The 20,204-nt window shown below is 40.3% G+C and overlaps 1 protein-coding gene across 3 annotated transcripts in view; it reads right to left on the minus strand.

Annotated features, from left to right (window-relative positions):
• Positions 1 to 20,204, minus strand: part of bcl11ba (BAF chromatin remodeling complex subunit BCL11B a) — a 51,653-nt gene that overhangs the window by 23,636 nt on the left and 7,813 nt on the right. For all 3 annotated transcript variants that reach the window (XM_035424595.1, XM_035424589.1, XM_035424580.1), the window contains exon 2: positions 14,111 to 14,488. In XM_035424595.1, the coding sequence (XP_035280486.1) occupies positions 14,111 to 14,488 (378 nt within the window). The remainder of the gene's footprint in view (positions 1 to 14,110; positions 14,489 to 20,204) is intronic.

Genomic DNA, 20,204 nt, shown 5'->3' on the forward strand with positions numbered 1-20,204 from the left:
CTCCGGGTTTAGCGTTTAAGGGGGGGGGGGGGGGGGGCATTAAGAAATGGGGGTTCAGCAAACAAAACAAGACGCAGCCCGTGGCCAGCACCTTGGGCGAAAGGGTTAACCGTGCTCTCCAGCCCGTCCCAGGGGCTGTTCCAGCCATGCCAGGCTTGCTCTGAAACTCCAGCCCCCACTTCGACAGAGCGCATTTTCTGAACTCCGCAGACGAGAGCAATTACCGCAAGAGACCCGTGATTATAGTTCTGCCATATCCACACAGGACTGGCATTCACTCCTTTACACATGCAGAGCATTTCTTTAAAAAAAAGGGGGGGGGGGGAAGAAAAAAGAGAGAACGAAAAACTGAGGGAGAGCAAATATCAATATTGCAGGACGTGCCTCGGCTTCGAGAACTGCAAGCCGTCGCTCTGCAGCCGCGAGGAGTCTGGAGCTTGTCGGCGACTGTTAGCATGTGAAATTGGGCAGATTTAAAACCCCTAAACAAGGGGATCAACACGAATTCGTCAGGCTGAGCTGCCCGCGTCCATATTGCTACACGCAATCTTCAAAGTGCACTGGTCCGTCAGAACGATTCCGACCACATCCTCACCTCTGCCGACGACAAACAGCTCTCCGTTCCTTGTAATTGCTGTTTAAATCCTCCCCCCCCCCCCCACCCTTCCAAAATTTTACATTATTCCATCACCGGCCCTTAATCCCCCCAGTTAACCGAGTGAAAAATTAGCTTTTGTTAAGTGGTGATTTCTCCTGCTAAATGGCAACACCCTTTTGTCAGAAATACTTTGGGCTGAGAGGCCTCATTAGACAGTGGGATTTAAGGAGTAAACAGAAAGATCGACTAATTCCTTCTGAGGACAAGTCAAAAGCAGGCCTGACCAAGGAATTCGCGATGCCGCTCAGAACCTGTACCAACCTGATAATCCCATCCTGTCCACCGCGCTCTACACAAACATAACTGTTTGCACCACCAATCCTTCCCCTCAAAGCTGCTTTACGGCAATGCATATGATCTGCAGACTAGGCCCGCTTAGCCTAGATTCTGAGGAGGTTCTTGCTTGCATTACCTTCCAGGGACTTTGTGTGTTCCCTACATAAATCAAATCTTTTTCTGGAGATGACTGGTAAAAAGCAAACAGCCTCAGATCAATATAATAACTGTAGCGGTTTACACTGGTGCACAAGTGCTATTTCTGATTGTTGCGGTGGCATACGTTCAAACCTGCCACATGATTATTTGCATTTTAGCTCGTTCAACGAAAAAAAAAAAGGAAAAACATTATCAAATCAAGAATGGTTTCACGTGTAATGAGCTCCCTGCATAATGACGTTCGACAGAGTTTGCATATAATAAACCGTAACTGTTTTCAATTTCCACCGTAACGCAATTAAAGCCATGCAGTTAGCTTTTAAAATTCCTCAATACCGGAATATTTGTGGCATAGTTGGATGCCATGCTTATTTCTCTGCATACTTAACTATATAGACAGCTAATGAGAAAAAAAAGAATCAACAAATACAAAGCGAACTATCAGCATATGCCGACATTTTAGCGCCATTCACAGTCCAATTTAGTGGCAACTTTATTCCCTGCTGTGGTAGGAAAATACCAAATCTCCTGGCATGTGACTACCATAAACCGCCATGTGGCTTGTTTGAAGTCTTAAGGGGATATTTTAACCCCTTGCGGTTAGAAGATTTCGCAGCCCGGGGTGCACATTCATCTATAAGAGGTGACACATTCAACAAGACCCTCTTCCACCTGACGGCAGCGATGGGATCGGACAGGTTCCAAACGGCACGGGCCCTGGCAGCGGCGAGCCCGGAAAACACCGGCGCGCTGTCTCCGAGAAAGACAGCCACCCTCTGCCACCGCGCCACATCCTGCCCCGCTCGTCGCCGAACTGTCGTCACCGCGTCAACGTGTCACCGCGGCGAGCCTTCGAATGCAAAAACGTGCAAACAGGGCGGGACGGGACGCTTCGACAGCACCCCCTCTGTTTGACTTCGCGCCGAGCGAGGGGTTCGGCAACAGATTTGACCCTCGCTTACTGACGGGGCCCCAAAGAAAATTCTGAGCTGGGTGAGAGAAGCCGTAATGGCATCATCAGGCACCAGGGTGCTAACATTCATTTGCATCAGAAAACCCTGATGCAGCAGTTACCTCTCATCTCTGGCTGCCGATCTGTATTATATATTATATTATGCACAAATTTCCACTATATTTCCTTGACTGTAAAATTTGCACAAGTGATCACAATCAAGCTTACATCAGTTTAAAGCTTACAGAAAAAGAAAACTGATAAATATCTAATTACACCAGTTCACCGTGTGCTTCTGCTCAAAAGTTAAATGTGGATTTTGGGTTCAGGGCATTTGATGTGTTTGCAGCTACAGCACAAAACAGAAACCTGATCTTTCCTAGAGTGCTAACAGATAAAATATCATTTGATAATGTTGCTGCATTCACTTTACAAATGAATAGGGAAGTAGCCATTCTTCAGTTTGCATAAATCTATTGTTACTAGGACAATGCTGTCAGGTATCAGTGTTTTTTAACCTGTTTAACAAGTAATCACAATAAAGCTCAGGCTAACATTAGAATAAAATGAAAAAGAGCATAAAGATTCCATTATGGGCTAACTTTCTCCCTCCAATATATCATATTAATTCAGCTTATTAACTCCTATGAATGGTACAGTTCCTTCATGTTCAGAAGGCCTGGGCTTCTTTCTATGAAATTCATCTTTTGAAATGAAAATAGGATGACAACCAGATTTTGAAATGTCAATTTTCACATAGTTTTTTTTTTTTTTTAACTGTATTTTTCAGTGCAATTATCACAATAAGGACAACAGTGCAAGCCTTTTTTAATTTGCAGAACTATTTTGTGCCAAATCTGTCAAACACACTCTGGTCTGCAGTGGAGTGCTGCTGCTTTAAGTGTCTGTGGGCACTGCATATCTTTGTTTTGGCACTGGCCCCAGCCTCTCCACGCTGATAAAAGCACTGTGTTTAATTCTGCCTTTATTTTAAACAACTGGGGGACCACCAGATTTAAACACATAAACACACACACACACACACATGCACGCACACACATGCTCACACACACATGCACAAACACACACACACACACACACGGTCACATTCACACACACACACACACACACACACACACACACACACACATACACACAACCACATGCACATAGCTGTGTGAGGCTTTTTTCCAAAACCATAAGTAAAGGGAAAAATTCCTTCAGTTAATACTTGACCTCCTGGAGTACCAAGCAAAATTTTGGGGTAAGCAGCTTTTCTAACAAAAAATAAACAAAAATGAAAGGTTTAACTTTAACTGCAAAACAATATGATAGTCCTCATGGGAAATATAAAACACACAACCTATAGAGAAAAGCTTAAAATAAAATTGAGTATTGAGTAATTATCTGCCAATGCTTTCCTTGATTAAGGGCCTGTGACTACATTCTTTATGGCACTGCTTGTAAAATAAAAAAATGCGTTTTCTTGAAGATATTACATCACTACTCTTGCAACTTTAAAAATAACAGGCATTATTTGAGCTCATAGTTTATGACAAAATAATATATAATTTACTATTCTGAGCTCAGGCATACATTATTATCTAATTATAAAATAATGTCTGAAGAAAATAAACACAAAGAACATGAAAGAATAAGGTAAATAGTACAAAACCTGGATAAATGAACAAAGAAATAGTGCCTCTAAACCCAATTATGCACTGTTCATTTTGTACCCTCCATTAGAATCATGTAGCATACTGAAGACACAAACCGCATTCTCACTGTATTGGTGAAAATAATACCTCGCTTTGAAATAAATAATGAAGAGGTAAACAATAGATCTGAGATGCCTGTCAACATATGGCAGGGTTTTTTAGTCTCACTCCTTTGTGATGTTTCACAAAATGGGATGGTGCCGAAACGGCTCCCCTTTTCTCTCACCAATTAAAGATGGCACAGAACAGTAAGAGAGCAGTGCAATAAAAAGCTAGCACAAACACACAAATGTGCCATCCTCCTCTCTTCGCAACACCCACTACCCCTTCCCCCTCTAACCATCCACCCTCCACCCCTCCTCCACATCCCCCCTGCCCTCCCCCCCTCTGCCCCCCCCCCTCCGCCCGACAACAGCCACCGCCACCACCAATCACAGCCCTGACGCCAGGACATCAATTCTCGCAAGTCGCAGAAAATTACCATGCATGAATGCAAAAAAGCCTGATCAGGAGTAATTAACACGGCTTCATATGCAAATTTTATTAATGCAGAACTACAAAGTCATTATGCAAATGAAACTTTCGTCAAGCCTCTTGACAAATATTCAGCGCCCTAGCCAGAGAACAGGTTTTTCTCTCTCTCCTTCTCCCCTTTTCTTTTTTTCCCAAAGCAGACAGAATGTATGTAAAGTATGTGAAGTTATTTTAAACTTGAAGAATTCTTATCATTTTATATATATATATATATATATATATATATATAAACATACATACATAAATACAGTATACATGCATACGTACATACATATCATTATATACTACATACACATATACATATATATATATATACATATACATATACATATATATATATATATATATATATATGTATAAAACTGAAAATCTTGGTGGTAAGGCGATGATGGCCAAGCATCAGCAATTAAAAAGCTGGCTGTTGGTAATGACTGTTTGGCTTTGGAGCAAGGTAATGAACCTGTAATGCTGTGGAGGGGGATGAAAATATGAATATGCATGAGGCCCGCTGCCTTTGATGATTAAAGAAAATTTTAATATTTAAATGACTGCATGCAAAGTGATTAACAAAAAAAAAAAGCAACGAGGCAAAAATATAAAAAGGATTTGAAGATGCTAAGAAGTATATAGATGCAGCTTTCCTTTTCCTTGGCATGTTAATGAGTGAAACTGTTCTCTCTCCCTCTCTCTCTCTCTCTCATTTCCTTTCTTTCGATAGCTGGACTTGGCTCAAGAATCAGGATTTTGAAATCATTTCAAACACCACGTAAAAGTACCGCTTTGCTGGATTGGGTGGTGGTGGTGGATTAAGCACAGCAAATGTATGTCTCACCAAGAGGCCTTCAACTATGAGTCAGGCATTCTAATCGCTGCTGGAGATTGTCTTCACATACACCACACAGGCTGCACAATCCATTACCGATTAGCTGAGACGATACTAGTAAATAGTATTGAAAGAGGTGGCAAGTGTGAATCACTACCGTAAGAAAAAGTACTATGGGACACAGCCCATGGAGTCACATGTATTATGAGAAATGGCTTGGGTTGGTGAACACTACAGCTGCTGGAACATTACAATAAATATTGTACATTACACTAAACTATGCCATGAAGACGCTGATGCCAGAAAGATCTTGCCCATGAAAGAGAGAACCCTGCCCCCATCCACTTTTGGTAAAGGTCTGCTGTGAAAGATGCTTTAAGGATGACCCCAAAAAGGCACCAAGATCATCTGCAATAAGCAATAATGCCTGAAAGCCACTCACCAAATTATACACTAAAAAAGTATCATAATTAAATATTTTATCATATCGTCCATTATGAAAATGATCCGTTGTCATTTCAATGATAGCAACCCAGCTAGTTGACTTCATTCAACTGGGCATAAAAATATAAAACTAAAATGGTATATAGTTTCCTTTCTTAGAAGTATCGTGCATATTAAATAGGTACATGATTTCAGTAGGACACACATCCTGTACAGGTACAGAATTCTCGATTCAGTTGAAATCAATGTGGCAAGGAGGACAAACAGCACCTCTTCACACACGTTCACCGGCAAGTGCCAGCATCTATGCACTCACACAACCCAGCCTGGCAGACTTACAAGCCCATTAAATATGCATCAGGACTCCATCGTACAGAGTGACATTTCATTTGAAATGCATATAAAAAAAACTCTCATCGGAACTTTGCCAAAAGCTTAAATAACAAAAAAAAAAAAAAATGTGAACGCCGTGGAAAAGGGAGCAAGACAAAAGTGAGCAATTACCACTTCAAAACCCCTGCAACATCCCAGCACTCCTGGCTTTATTGAAACAACAAAAAACAAGAACACCAGCAGGAGTAATCGCTACAAAACAGCACATTAAATCAGATGCACACTCCCTACGCCACATAATCTCAGCACATCGATTCTGGCACCGTCTCAACCTTACAGCATCCCCCAGCCTTTGTAAATTTTAATTGAAAAAAGCATATGTGAAGTAATATGGAGACACATTTTCAATATTTCACTGCCTGTACTGTATCATTATTTATTGAAGAGCTCTCCCTGTATGTGTTGAGTCTGGAATGGAAGCGTGCCTCTCAATTGAGATGTTTTCTAAAATGCAGGGAATCAAACTGGGAGTGAGACGGCTTGTGTGTGTCTCCACTCACGGGGGGATGTCTGCTGTATTATCAAGGGACAGACATCACCGCTTTTCTGGCCTTCATTTCCCTACTGCAGTACAGTACACAGTACACACACACACCAGACACCACGCGTACATTATAAGCACCTATCTATATCTAGATCTATATATAAAGATATGTGTGCGTGTGTGCGTGTGTGTGTGTGTGTGTGTGTGAGTGTGAGTGTGTGTATGAAACCTTAATTTTTTATTAGAAATGTATTTGAATTGACCTGTATGGTAATCTATTTTGTCACAAGACAGCTATATTTTTAGAAGGTAATTACCTTTGTTGGAGAGTGAGTGTTTGTGCATGCAATTGTGCACAAATGCATGCCTGTGTGCATGTGCGTACGGTTAGGTGTGAATGCGCAGATACAGTGAAAAAAAAGCACCTTGCCAAAAACAGAGAGAGACTAGCAGAGCCTCAGGAAACCCCCCAACGAAAGTTCGAAAATAAATTCATACAAAGCATAAAAAAGGGAGGGAAAACGTCACTCATGTCCGCCATCCAGAAATGAGGCTGGCAGTCAGACCTGGCAGCTGGCATGCGGGAGACTTTTCTGACAAAACAAATCTTTCTGGGCAAGAACTCAAAAGCAGGTAGGAAGAGAGAGCTTGGAAACAGGAAGTCATATCTGCTGGGCAGTTGCTGTGTTGTGGGAGCCAAACAGGAACTTAGGTTATCTTGCACGATTACACGAAAATGCTCCTCAGACAGTTGCACAAAAATTTGAAAGAAAAATGCCACATGATAAAATTATTAACACAAGACTTGATTGTTTACCTTTTTTTTTGTATTTTAGCAGAAAACTGGTCAGGTTTCTTTTTATTAATGCGATGTTCACATATCTAAATCTACAAATATTATAGTTACTAAAAAAAGTATAGCATATAAAACACTGTTTGCTTTTACAATAATTAGCATACATTATACTGTTATTATTTAATTATTATTCTAAAATACTATTAATACCGTTAAAATGAAAATAAATCATTACCACCACAGAACATTTCCAATTACTGTATTATCATTTTATGAAAATTTATGCTGAAAACATACTGATGTTGGATAATAATTGTGCACCAAGAGTACAAAGTGACAGATACTGATAATTTATACATTTGTGTAAAAGAGCTACACAAATGAAAAAAAAAAAACAAACACACAATGAGTGGGATTGATTGCAATTTGTGAAATTACCTTTTAATTAATTTGATAAATAATTTCCCTCTAATGTAGACACCGAAGTGTCAAAAATGTTACCAAATGCTCCCAAATTCCTAAAACACCCCCACTGAGAAATATGCAATAACCACAGAATGGCATCACTTGTTATGCTAATGCTTCAAAAAGCAGCAGTACTTTCTTCTGGCCAATTCATTAGTTAGGAAATAATGACCTTTATGAAATATTGACTCGTTGAATGCAGACACAATCTGCATCATACCCCAATATACAAAGACAAATAGAAAAAGAATCAATAGTCCCTACACAAATGAGGGGCAGTATAACAACATAACAGAGCTTGGGACAGGTCATAATGTCCATTATTTATCCAGTCATCCATCATGTGATTTGAAGGTTATTTTCATCAATTACCCTCTGTTGCAGAATCGGGCAAAGCCCATAGCCCTTACTGACAGTGAGTGAGTGCCCCATGTTTTATCAAAATATTTGTGAAAGAAAGTTTGATTACTAAAAATATCACAATTGATTTTCACAGAAAGAGAGCCTCCTCTGGCAGGTTGTGCTCATTTAAACAATATCATATTAAAAGCAACCGGATGAAGATGCCCACTGCTTAGATGATTAATTGATGATAAAAAAAAACGTTCCGTTGCATTCGGTTCTCAAAATACGATGCTTATACAACAGTGATTCACAGTACCCAGTTCAGTAGTTGGAAATGTGAATTTGCTGTATGAGATCAAACCCACAGAGAAGCAAGGGGGCAAAAGCATGTTTGAGGTAAATATTGCAATAAATATAGCAGTCTCATGAAATATTCACCGGTGTGACAGTATGAGTGAAGGGTCAAAATAACTTCTTTCTGCACATCTTATCCCTGTAAACCATTCAAAAAGCCTGGTTAGTTTTAGAGACAACCGGAAGAGCCTGCCATGGGTGTGTTGGCAACAGGCACACATTGAGATAGATTGTGTGTAGCAACTTAACCAGTATGATGATGAGGCATATTGTTTAGTATACAGCAGTCACAAGTGTATTAAGAAGGCAGGAGGAAATGTGATTGTCAAGCGTTTTCAAGCATTTACTTTTAAAAAAACAAATTCAGATTCTGCTAAATTTTGGGTCGGTCATGGTCTGCAATGGCTGTTGTCTGTGCCATGATGCACGGATGGCTTCTTAAACTGGGAGTAAACACGACCCATCTCCAAACGGGGGCCTCGTGCACTTTCCATTTCAGTCGGAGTAACAATGGGTCACTGTGGCTCTCCACAGCAGAAGCGATGTGTTGGGACTCATCCAAATCGGGGCAGCATTGTTAGTTTAAAAGAAAGAGAGAAAACAGCTTGAGACACTTCCCCTCCAATCTTCGTGTGACAACAAAAGCCTTCCCCCTGTTTCCCCTCCACGCCACGCCAGACCTAACCAAACACAGCAGGTTCATTCGCGCTTAACCCCTTTTCTCCTGGCTGCTGTGATATACAGTAAATATCGGGGTGCACCGACAGGAACAGAGAGTGATTGATATGAAACACATGGTGGCAGACAGCACAAGCGGCACTCATCGTATGTACTGTTCTTGCAAGTGACGATAACTTCCTTCCTGTACAAGAATTTGCTCACTGTTATATCCTCATTTGTGTCCCCAGCAAATAAGTAACCTTTAATCACACAGCCAAAGGATGACAACCAAAGGCCTGACTGTAAAAAAAAAAAATGTTTCCTGTTATCAACCTGAATTTCCTTGAACTGTGAAACCACATCTCAGCAAGTAACACCTGTATTTACACTTTCTGCAATCACAAATATAAAATTTGATGTATACGCCTCTGGCTGTCAATCTGTATATGATAAAGAGTGAATTATGTTTAATGCACTCATTAGAATAACCAGCTGAGCCAACCAGGTACATTAAGGGTGGTGAATATGTATGTGGAAAAAAAAGTGACTGATTGGAAATGCTTTTTAACATTTTGATTACTAATGGCATGCAATTGAATATTGTTCAGCGCTTTGCCTCAGTAATTTTCATTGTCATTCCCATTAAGGAACACTATTTTAACCTGGATGTGCTTCAAAAAGTGCTCTGCTGGGCCTTTCCAGCACTATGGCTCTCTTTGCCCACAGCAGTTGTTCCTCTTGCCTAGGGGTATGCAGAATGTCATATTTTATTTAATTAGGGCTATTAAATATAATTAAATTCTGCTGAAACTTAAGACGGCTAAGTGGCAATATAATGCGGTGCTGAGCAAGCCCGTGTCCTGCTGATATTTAAGGGAGAAATATTGAATTCAACCCTCAAGTGGTTCATCTTCAATGGCTGTCCTATATACTCATAGATAACATTGACTTTTCCTCGAGTAAAATCAGGGAAATTATCACTAAAGGGGAATAAAATACTAGAACGAGGTGTAGGGCTTTTTCTTCTGGCCATTTCTTTCTTCATATAGACTTTCAAGATCAAAGGCTCTGCGCTTTGTTTTTCATAAATACCCTAAAGGAAAATAAAAATATATATGTAATTCAATGCAGAATTTCTGATATTCTCAGCATCCAGTTTTCCCATAAGCATTGTATAAAGCAGGATCACGCAAACAGTGGTTGCCTCCACATAGCTGACATTAATAACATGGTTGATTTTTTTAGTGTTGACACACAGGACCAAAATAAGTCACCGTGGTCAATGCAAAATAAATAGTGCTGATATCGCCGAGACCCCCACCCTCCAGCTAAACAATTTGCACAATCTCCATGGTTCTAGTAATTTCTTTTGATTTAACTAATTGCTATTCCTATTTACTAATTCTATTTGCATTTGGCTATTTCGTGCAAGGAAGTGAGCACATTCACAGGTCCCTCCCCTTCCTATTTGAAAGTCCAACATTACTCACCACTTGCCAGCTTATTGGATAATGAATTATGGAGGAATGAAGGCATATAGTTTTAAGTGCAAACTGGTTTAAAGCTTTCCAAATCATTGCTTACATGCCATGGGTGCATAAGGAATGAGTTCAAAGAGATTGCATTTTTTAACAGGTTTTAACCATTTCTGTTTATACAATATATAACTCAGGTAACATTGTTCTACTCAAAACCAGCTTTTTGATTTTGTCAAATCGGTGCAGGCCTGTCTGTAGGCCTTGCGTCTTAACATACTACAGACTGACAGGTGTTTACATACATTTATAAACATTCTGAGCATTCTTTTTAAGGATAGCAGTTGTGTACTGTCCTTATTCTCCCAGCTTAAAAACGAATCTTCCTCACCATATTTATTTTTTCACATGTCACATATGATCAATTGTGAGAAAAATAATAATTCCATGGAAAGACATTCACAGCTGTCTTTAAAAGGGAAGCTCACGGTTACAGCATAAAATAACACTTTCACCTGGTGTAGGGGAATTAGTCAACGTACCTCCATGAGTGCATGTTTAGTTTAATCTACAAGCACCTTAATCACGTTGTGTCTCCTGAAGGGTCAATTCCTTCCTAATATTTCCTGTCTATATCATCGAAAATAAAAGATGCATAAATTACAAAATAATTATAATCTCATTTATAAAAGGTACATTTGACCAGTCGAAATTCATTCCTTATTATTTAATTGATAATAAAATGATTTTGTAACTGAAGAACAAATAAGTGTACAGCTTTTTGTTAACTGTATTATCGCTAAATTACAAATTAGACATGAAAGCCAAAAGTGCATGCATGAACACAATCATAAAAATAAAACTTTCTTATAGCAATTTAAAGAAAGTATTCTTATTTACTATTATAAAAAAAGATTTCTATGTTAAATTAAGAAATTCTTAAATTTCTAAAACCAAATGCTGAAGGGCTTATTACATGTATGCATACCTACATACTGAATTTAAGGAATTATTATTATTATTATTATTAGTAGTAGTAGTAGTAGTAATAGTAGTAGTGGCAGCAGCAGCAGCAGTAGTAGTAGTAGTAGTAGTGATTATAGTCATAATATTGTGAATGTTATCAATGCAAGCATTGTACCATAGACATTACATGTTAGTAATATTCATTTAACAAAATAATTTTCCTAACAACAATATTTTTTAACTGGCATAAAGATTATCTTGACTACCCAGGAGACGTGATTGTAACTGCAGAATTCACACTTTCTCCCTTGTTGTATTGTTGCACTTCCTTAATGCATTAACTTGCAGCATCCCTGAAACTTTTCCCATTCCCCAGAATCTTAGCTGTGATTGCATTACCTACCAAGCCCTTATTATTTTTTTACAATGTCAGTTTCACGGTTTCTGCTAGATGTCTGGCATAATGATGCTACCATACTGTGGGGTGTATTATTATTACCACCACTATTAATAATACCGCATGCTGCTGCTATTACTAGTACCATTACTACTATTTCAGCTGCTGCTGCTACTACTACTGCTGCTACCACTACAACTACTATTTCTATGACTACTACTAATAATAATAACAGAAAAAAAATACTTATTATTATTATTATTATTATTATTATTATTTAACGTTGCTGTCATTAGCAGTAGAAGTCACAGTATAAATAGTTACAGCAGTATTTCATTTAATAGTAGTAATTTCTCAGGAGAGGTACAGATCATTGTATGTTAATGGCCACAGACCTTTCTGCATATAACTGAAGATTTTTTCAACTGATTTATTAGTATATGTAGCATACACTGCACACAATGGACATCAGCTGGAGGTGCAAAATCAATTCAAGACCCTGTCTGGCAATATAGAAACTGTCTTGTCAATGCAAGAATTTGGCTCATATTATACAATGCACCAAATTATAAGTCAGAGTTGTACTTTATTATAGAATTTATATTCTGTAGATATAAACTACACAGTATTAACAATTAGAGTAAATATTGCGTCGGCTTTTTATACAAAAAGGACAGGAACGTAAGGAGTGTACTATATGCATTAAACCACACAGAAAAATACTTCTGCTAAATTTTAAATCCAAAAGATCGCAACACCTTCTGCGAGCTTTCCCTATGTAGAAATTAGTAATTTTGTGTGTGGCATGTGCTGTATTGGGTAATTAAATCTTATCCTGATTTTAAAGATGTTCAAATATGTGTTGCATTGTGTTTCCACAGAATAAACTGCCTTCGCTGCCGCAGGTAGACCTCATAAATATGAATTCTTGATGCAAAACAATGTTATTAAGACTGTGTGCTGGTTTCATCTGCCATTCCCTTGCTTTCGCCTGGTAACTTTGTCCAATCCTGAATATTATTTCACGAGACCCATTTCCCAAGATCCCTCTGGGTTTTTCTGTGAAGGACTTGACTGCACTGTTTTGCAAGATAACTACAGTATGAGAGTTCTTTCCCTGCAGCTGGTCTAAACTAAACTGCCTCTTTACCCTATTGAATAGGAAACTAGCTTTTTAATCCCTTTCTTTTTTTTTTTTTTTTTTTTGAGTATTTGAATTTTAATGAGCTTTTCACCTTTTAAGCAGATGGCTCAGGCTGGATTTCTCCATGAAAGTAGGGTGAGTTCTCTGTCACGTTTTGCACAATTTGTTTCAACCTCCAGAGTCCTTCGGGGGGTTTTAGGGCTTTGAGTCTGAAATGTGATGTTTCACTCCGAGCAGCAGACTCCTCTAATGAAATCAGCTAAAGGAAAACAATCTCTCTTGAAGGTTTGTGTTGAGCAGTATCAAACTCTCTACAGGAAGCAGTGTGTGTCCCACTGAGGTGGGTGCGCATCCTTAGTGCAAATCTCATTGAGGTGGATGTGTTTTGTTTGTGTGAATCTCACAGGTGTGGTCACATGTTACTTGTGTGAATCTTGGAGAGGTGACCATGTGTCTTGCGTGCGACTTAAACATGTGAACATGTATACAGAGGTATGTTCTTAGATATGTATTTCGCTGTGAGGTACGTGTGTCATTCGTGAAAATTTCATACAGCTGGCTACATGTCTGGGTGTGAATCACACCAAGATGACAGTGTATTACCTGCAGCATGAATCTCACCATGATAGCTGTGTCTCCTATACAGATTTTATATGGAAGGTTGTTAGTCACTAGTACAAATTTCAAAAAGAGTGTTGTGAGTCACTTATGTGAATCTCACAGAGAAGCTTATGATTCACTTGTGAATCTCAAAGAAACTTTACGAATCACTCATTTGATTCTCACAGAGAACCGCAAGATTCACTATGGATGTGCGTATTTAACTTGTATCTCAGCGATATATGCATGTTTTCAGTTTGGTTCTCAGAGGGGTTGCTGAGTATTATTTCTGTGAATTTCACACAGGAGGATTGGTTTCTGTGTGCCTGTGCACGGGATACGCTGCAAAGCTTCACTTTCATGTAGGGCTAGCCCTCAAATGTTGACCCGGCTGCTTCTGAGCTTCTCCTCGCCTGTTACTGTGGAGAAGGTTTTCTCTCCCAGAGTCCCGAGCGAGGGAGACCTACCTGCCGGGACGCTCTCTTGCTTGGGGCAAATTCCTTTTGTGGGCGTCAACAGTCTCTCGTCCTCCTCCTCAGGTGTCACCTGGATTCCGATTTCGACCGGTTCCACCACTTTCCTAAGCTCAGGGCGCGGCGGCGAAGGGCTGCTGCGGTCCACCATCTTGTCATAGCAGCCGGGCCCGCCCATGAGGCCCTGGCACTGCTTCTTCTTGTGCTCGATAAAAATCAGAATGTCCCCCAGGGGGAAGTTCATCTGGCACTGACCGCAGGTGAGCAGGTCGTGGTCACCCAAGCCGCCCGACAGGGCGCCGGAGATGGTGGCGTCCAGCGAGGGATGGGCCTCGGCCACCGCCAGTCCCACATCCACATGGTCGGTTACCGCTGTCGGGGAGAGAGGAAGACATGGGCAAAACGTCACTCTCGTCATCAGCACCTGACACTGCACTTAAATTCATTAATGTTTCGTGCTTATCAGGTCATATGAACTAATAATAACCATTCATGAAGGCTTACTCAAAGTGAAAAACACATTCCGGCGCCTGAGACCTCTACAGGACATCCTTGACTTTGTGCCCTCTTACTGGCCGCTTTCATCACATTACATCAGCCAGAGAACAGTATCTAGATCCCTTCTGGGTACAAACCACCAAATGCACTCCACAGCCAGTCTGTGTGTCGACTTCTGCACTAAAAAGACAGAAACAGATTCCAAGATATGAAACTTTCCCTCGCAGAAGATAAAGCGTCTGTCTGATCGCACCGATGACCACATCCCTGTCAAAGTTCTCCTGCACGTCATCTAGGGCCAGAGTTTTAGGAGCGACCAGCGCTTTAATAAATATGCATGTGGCTGGAACCGAGCACAAAAGTCAGCATTATTAATATGCTGCACCAATGACTTTGAGGGAGAAAGAGCGAGAGAAAGAGAGAGAGAGAGATATAGAGAGCAAGAGAGAGAAGGTGTGAGAGAGAGAAGGAGAGAGAGAGGTGGCACTAGGTGAAAGAGGTCTTTGCATGACCACAAAACATGAAACCCTGCAGATCTTCCTGCTGATTGTGTCGCCTCGATAAACACTCCAAATGGCCAGAGCACAAACCGCAGAGCACACCACTCTGCCGTGGACTCCTTCAGCCTCCATTTTGAATTTCACCCGCACGTTTTAACATGTCATTACAATCAGCGCTTTGTAAGTTTCCAATCCTTAGCAGCTTCTTAGTTTCATCAATAGCCGCCAAAAAGTGAGTGAGGCTGCACATAAATTTCGACCCAGCAGGGATCTTTGTCAGATTTCTTTTTTTTTTTTTTTTTGACAGCTTATCCTCTGCCCCAAGATCTGAATGAGCGCTGGATGTCTTTCTGCTCATATTATTAATAGTGCCACTTTACCTTTCTTATTACCTGAAACTGTTTATCACTGTCACCGTGACCCAAGCGATTTTAGGTAAGTTATTAGCATTATTTTTGTCAGTGAAGTGAAGAAAACAGACTTCCGCCGCTGTTGTGGGCTCAGTCTGCATTTTTTGAAGAGTCTGCAAAAGCGACTGTGGTGAGCTACAACCGTGACACAAATATTGCCTGGGAACCAAGTACATGCGTACTAAGGAAATACCTTCGCTGCAGAGACGAGCACACACCGAACCTGAACCAAAAACTCCCTTCTTTTTCACAGTACAGGTAGCACTGTTTATCTTCCCCAGGGGACTCACATCAGAACTAATTTTAGATGATAAATTACAACAAGGCTACACTACCTTCTGCAATTTATCTGTGAGGTAAATTATAAATGCAGAACTGTCACCTTCTGTCAAATGAAACACTACACACAGCAATATACATTTACATGTCACAATTTTGCTTTGGTTTCTTTGTTTTCTTATGAATCAGAGATAATTACCAAGCATAATAATCTTATATCATAGATAATGTTACTGATATCACAGCTGCATATAACCTATAGCAGTCACACGCAACATGAGGCATGGTGTGGATCAAGTGGTTTTCACATTCACAAATATGGCTGACGTCAAAACGTGTGGTTTTTGCATGTGAATATTACGTGCATTCACAAGTTCTAACGCAGTCTAGTAGTAGGCGACAGAAAACAATGTTAACTTTACATTTCATGTTTCAATAGTTAGCCACAGTATCCCAGTGAGCAAGAGCTGACATCTAGACATCTGGAGGGGTGGAAATCTAGGTTGAGACACATAAACAGACTAGGTTAACATCAATGTAATGCAGGTTTTACTCAGATATAGCCTGGCTACGTCCTAGTAGGCTAGAAAACTTTCACTTTTCAAGCAAATGTGGAAGGGTTTTCACTTGAATGCCTAGATGCTGTTTCATCAACTTTTCACTGACTTTTCAAATGTTCACTGAGATGCAACTAGCAATTGTGTCCACTTAAGTCACATATAACAAACTTGTAATACAAAATGATATACATACAGAGTAGCTATTGCAAATGTAACTGTTGGCATTAAATAACTAATCTAAAACTGAATTAAATTATGTCTGACATAAAAAACTTTATTTTTATTTCGAGAGGAAAACAACAAAGAATGTTCATGTAATGCTGTAATGAATCTACCCAGTTTTGCTTTATTCAAAGTCTTGCAAAACATGCAGTTAGAAGCAAGAAGCACAGATGTTTAATGTGTGTACTGTGCACACACATACACTTCATAGCCTAAGCGCTGTCCTGCACAGTGAGAACAATATCCAACTCTTTTTAAAGCGCGAGAGAGCCTTAAGTCCATCCTTTTTGGTTAACACAGGCGATAGTACAGTCCCTCCAATTGATACTACATAAATGCAGGTCAGTGATTGAAAGCAAAAAACAGTTCTTAACTGACAATCGCATCAATTGTGATCCATCAATATATGTGGGCTCTCAGGTAGGATGGGAGATAGAGACATTCAGAACTACTCTGAAACTGCATGATGATTCCAGGACTACAGGTGAAAATGGCAACCTTTGTGGTTTATGCCCACAAATGCAGTAGCCTGCGTGAGGACCAATGAACCCTATTCTTCTTAAAATTGCTCCTAAATGTCCAGCTCCCACTTGCCAATGCAGGGAGCAGACAGGCACACTGGCCAGAGACAATGCAACTCAAGGGAAGACATCAGGAATCCATGCGACCAGTGCTTTACACTATAGCAGGCATCGCAGTCACCCACAACCAGTTTGCATCCCATAATTAATCCGTGAAAACAAGGCTGATGCTGCACGGAGTGTCCATTTATATCACTGCCCGGCGCACTTGTGCAAATTGTCCATGATTATGATCTTGGCATAGCGTGTCCCTCAACACGTATTTCCTTTCACCAGGCCCAGGAGCCACCATATGGCAACCGCGCACACACACTTTCCCACCCACTCCTGGCAACAATGCTGTCACCAAGGTAACGTTACGCCTCATCATTTCTCTGATCCCTCAACAAATACTTCATATAATTCTATCAGTGGCCAGAAATGTCAAATGTTATTTGTCTTTATGCAGCATTCCCCAGCAGAACTTGAGAGAGAATGGAAGAGGAATCTTTCCAAAGTTTTACATATATAAGTTTTACAAATATTTTTCATCACAGAGATTGCAAGAACTATCAAAAAAATAATAATAAATAAATGCATGCATTTTTTTATTTTTGGTAACAGGTATCTGCAGTTTCTCTCATTGGTAAAGTTTTATATTAATTTTTATGAACCAAATGTTCGCATTCAGTGTTTCAGAGTACAATCGCAATGGCAGATTTGAAAGTCTGCTCACTTTGGCCTAATTACCTAATAAGGCTAGATGACTCAGCGCACACTTTAATAGGATTTCCGTTGCTGGTGTAAAGCACAAAATGAAGGCATTTCAGTATCTAAAAATGAACAACAGACAGCACGTTTATAAATCCTTACAGTTGAATTTAGAACACGTCTGTCACGATGTGTACACATTTCTGAAAATGCAAGTATCTTTTCAGTGCCAAAAAGGCCAATATTCCTGTGGACAGACTTTTGCCAGAATTCAGTCTCAGAATTCAGTTTTTTGCCCAAAAATACATTCCCTCAGGGTTACATAACATTGCCTTAGGATCACATCAATATTCATGCTTTTGCCACGGTCATAATGCTGCAGGAATGTCACCTCACCATCTCATTACGAGCCATCCAGAGTTCCATTTCATCATCTTGTTTAGCGACCACCCCCCTCCATCTTTAAGGTAGTAAAACTATCAAACATTTTTTCCGTACAAGATAACCGCTCGTTCAGATTAAAAGTGATAACATTTCAACTCTGATGCTCTTCAACCTTTTCTTCCTGTTCAGCCATGAGGGACTAATTAGAAAACATGCAATTTAAACTGCTTTTATTTTGTTTTAAAATGTGACCGTGCGTTTCTCCAGATACAAAAACATGACCCAACCAACCAATTGCGAGCTGTCCGTATGTTGAATGAAGGCAGAGAAGGGCCACATCAACGTATAGCAGCAAAGTTTGCTTGGGTTTTCTTGCGTGTCTATGCAATTCCTTTAAGACCTCTCCCAAGGCAGTGTTTGCCCCACAGAAGCCCAAAACAGCAATATGTGTAGTTGGAGGCATTGCGGATGAGCCTGCAACCAGGGCAAGCGTGCACCCACCCCGTCACCTCCCACCCCCAACCTCACTGTCACCGGAGGGCAAATGGGAACCCCCGTCAGAGATGAAAGTGACCCCCTGCCCCGCCAAATCAAGATGGGGAAATTCAGCCCGCGTTTCGGAGCCCAACTTGGAATGGGGGCTGACAGGCGGCATTTGGACAAATCCTCCCGTTCAGATAGTCCACAACAAACAAACAAGCTTGAGTAATGAGGCTGTGAAGCTTGTATGGCAACACCCTTTGTGCCCTCTCTGGAGCGACCAGGAGCATCTATCAGAAAGGCTGTGCAGCATGCAGACTCGACTCTTCCCTTCCTCCCACAGTGCTCCCACACTCTCTCACACTCACTCCAGCTTGCAGAATTCCGAAAACAGACTCAGAGAAGTGCATTCAGAGAAATTAATCAGATAATTAATTGAGCCACCATTATTTCTAATCTCGTGACCAGGCCGCATTCAGATCGAAGACAACGATGCTATAAATACCTGATGAAAACTAAGCCTGCGTCTCCCCACATTTTTAACTTGGGGTTCCATTTCTGCAAAACCACAAAAAAATTATAATCGGACATAAATGCCCACTGCTTCAAAAAAAATTAAAAAATTAAAAAATCAAAGCTGTATTTGCTGAAACGTTTTACGGTGATCGAAAATGCTTTTAGTATTCATGTCAAATCCTCGCTAGTAGCCTGCTTGAAATTATTGGAAATGCTGAAGCGGCACAGAGACAATACAAAATGGAGATAATACCAAGTGCAATTACGCAGGTTAAACAGCACCACAATGCACCGGGAAAGTAATGTGGGGCCCAGAACAATACAAGCAGATGCACAAGGCCAGAACAGGGGTCAAATCTGCCTATTTACATTAAACACACACATATATGTATATATATAGAGTATATATATATATATATAGTCCTGTATTGTAAGTGAAGCTGTTAACAGGATGAAACCAGAGATCATCTAGAGAGCACAGTGCTGGAATTGCTAGCACCAAGACGACCCACTGCAAGTGTGCCTTAGTGTAATTAAAAAAGAGGAAAATGAGTCTCCTTGCAGGTAAAATGAGATTAACACAAAGACATCCAGTGGGAGGGAGTATGAGCTGTGTTAACCCTCTATCAGAAAATCTCATCAGGGAAACATTACCAAATATTTTCACTCGGAACGAAAAGGGGTTACACAGCAAGCTCCTTAATCTCACATCGCTACAAGCTCGGTCGTGGTGTTAGGGCCGCTCCGACATCAGGTATTCATTTATAATGTGAATCAAAATGCACGGCTGAGCTTATCTTTTTCTAAGAACTGTATCACTGAAATAATGCTGCATTATTTAAGTGCTAACATTACAAATATACTCCCACCCAAGTCACAGAAAACATAAACACGGTCAGAGGTGTGTGAATGCCTGCAAACATAACCTCCAAGTTGGTTTCTCTTTTTTTCTAAATGTTAAAAAGAAT

The sequence above is a fragment of the Anguilla anguilla genome, chromosome 1 (genome assembly GCF_013347855.1).
Source record: "Anguilla anguilla isolate fAngAng1 chromosome 1, fAngAng1.pri, whole genome shotgun sequence".
In the NCBI taxonomy this organism is placed as follows: domain Eukaryota; kingdom Metazoa; phylum Chordata; class Actinopteri; order Anguilliformes; family Anguillidae; genus Anguilla; species Anguilla anguilla.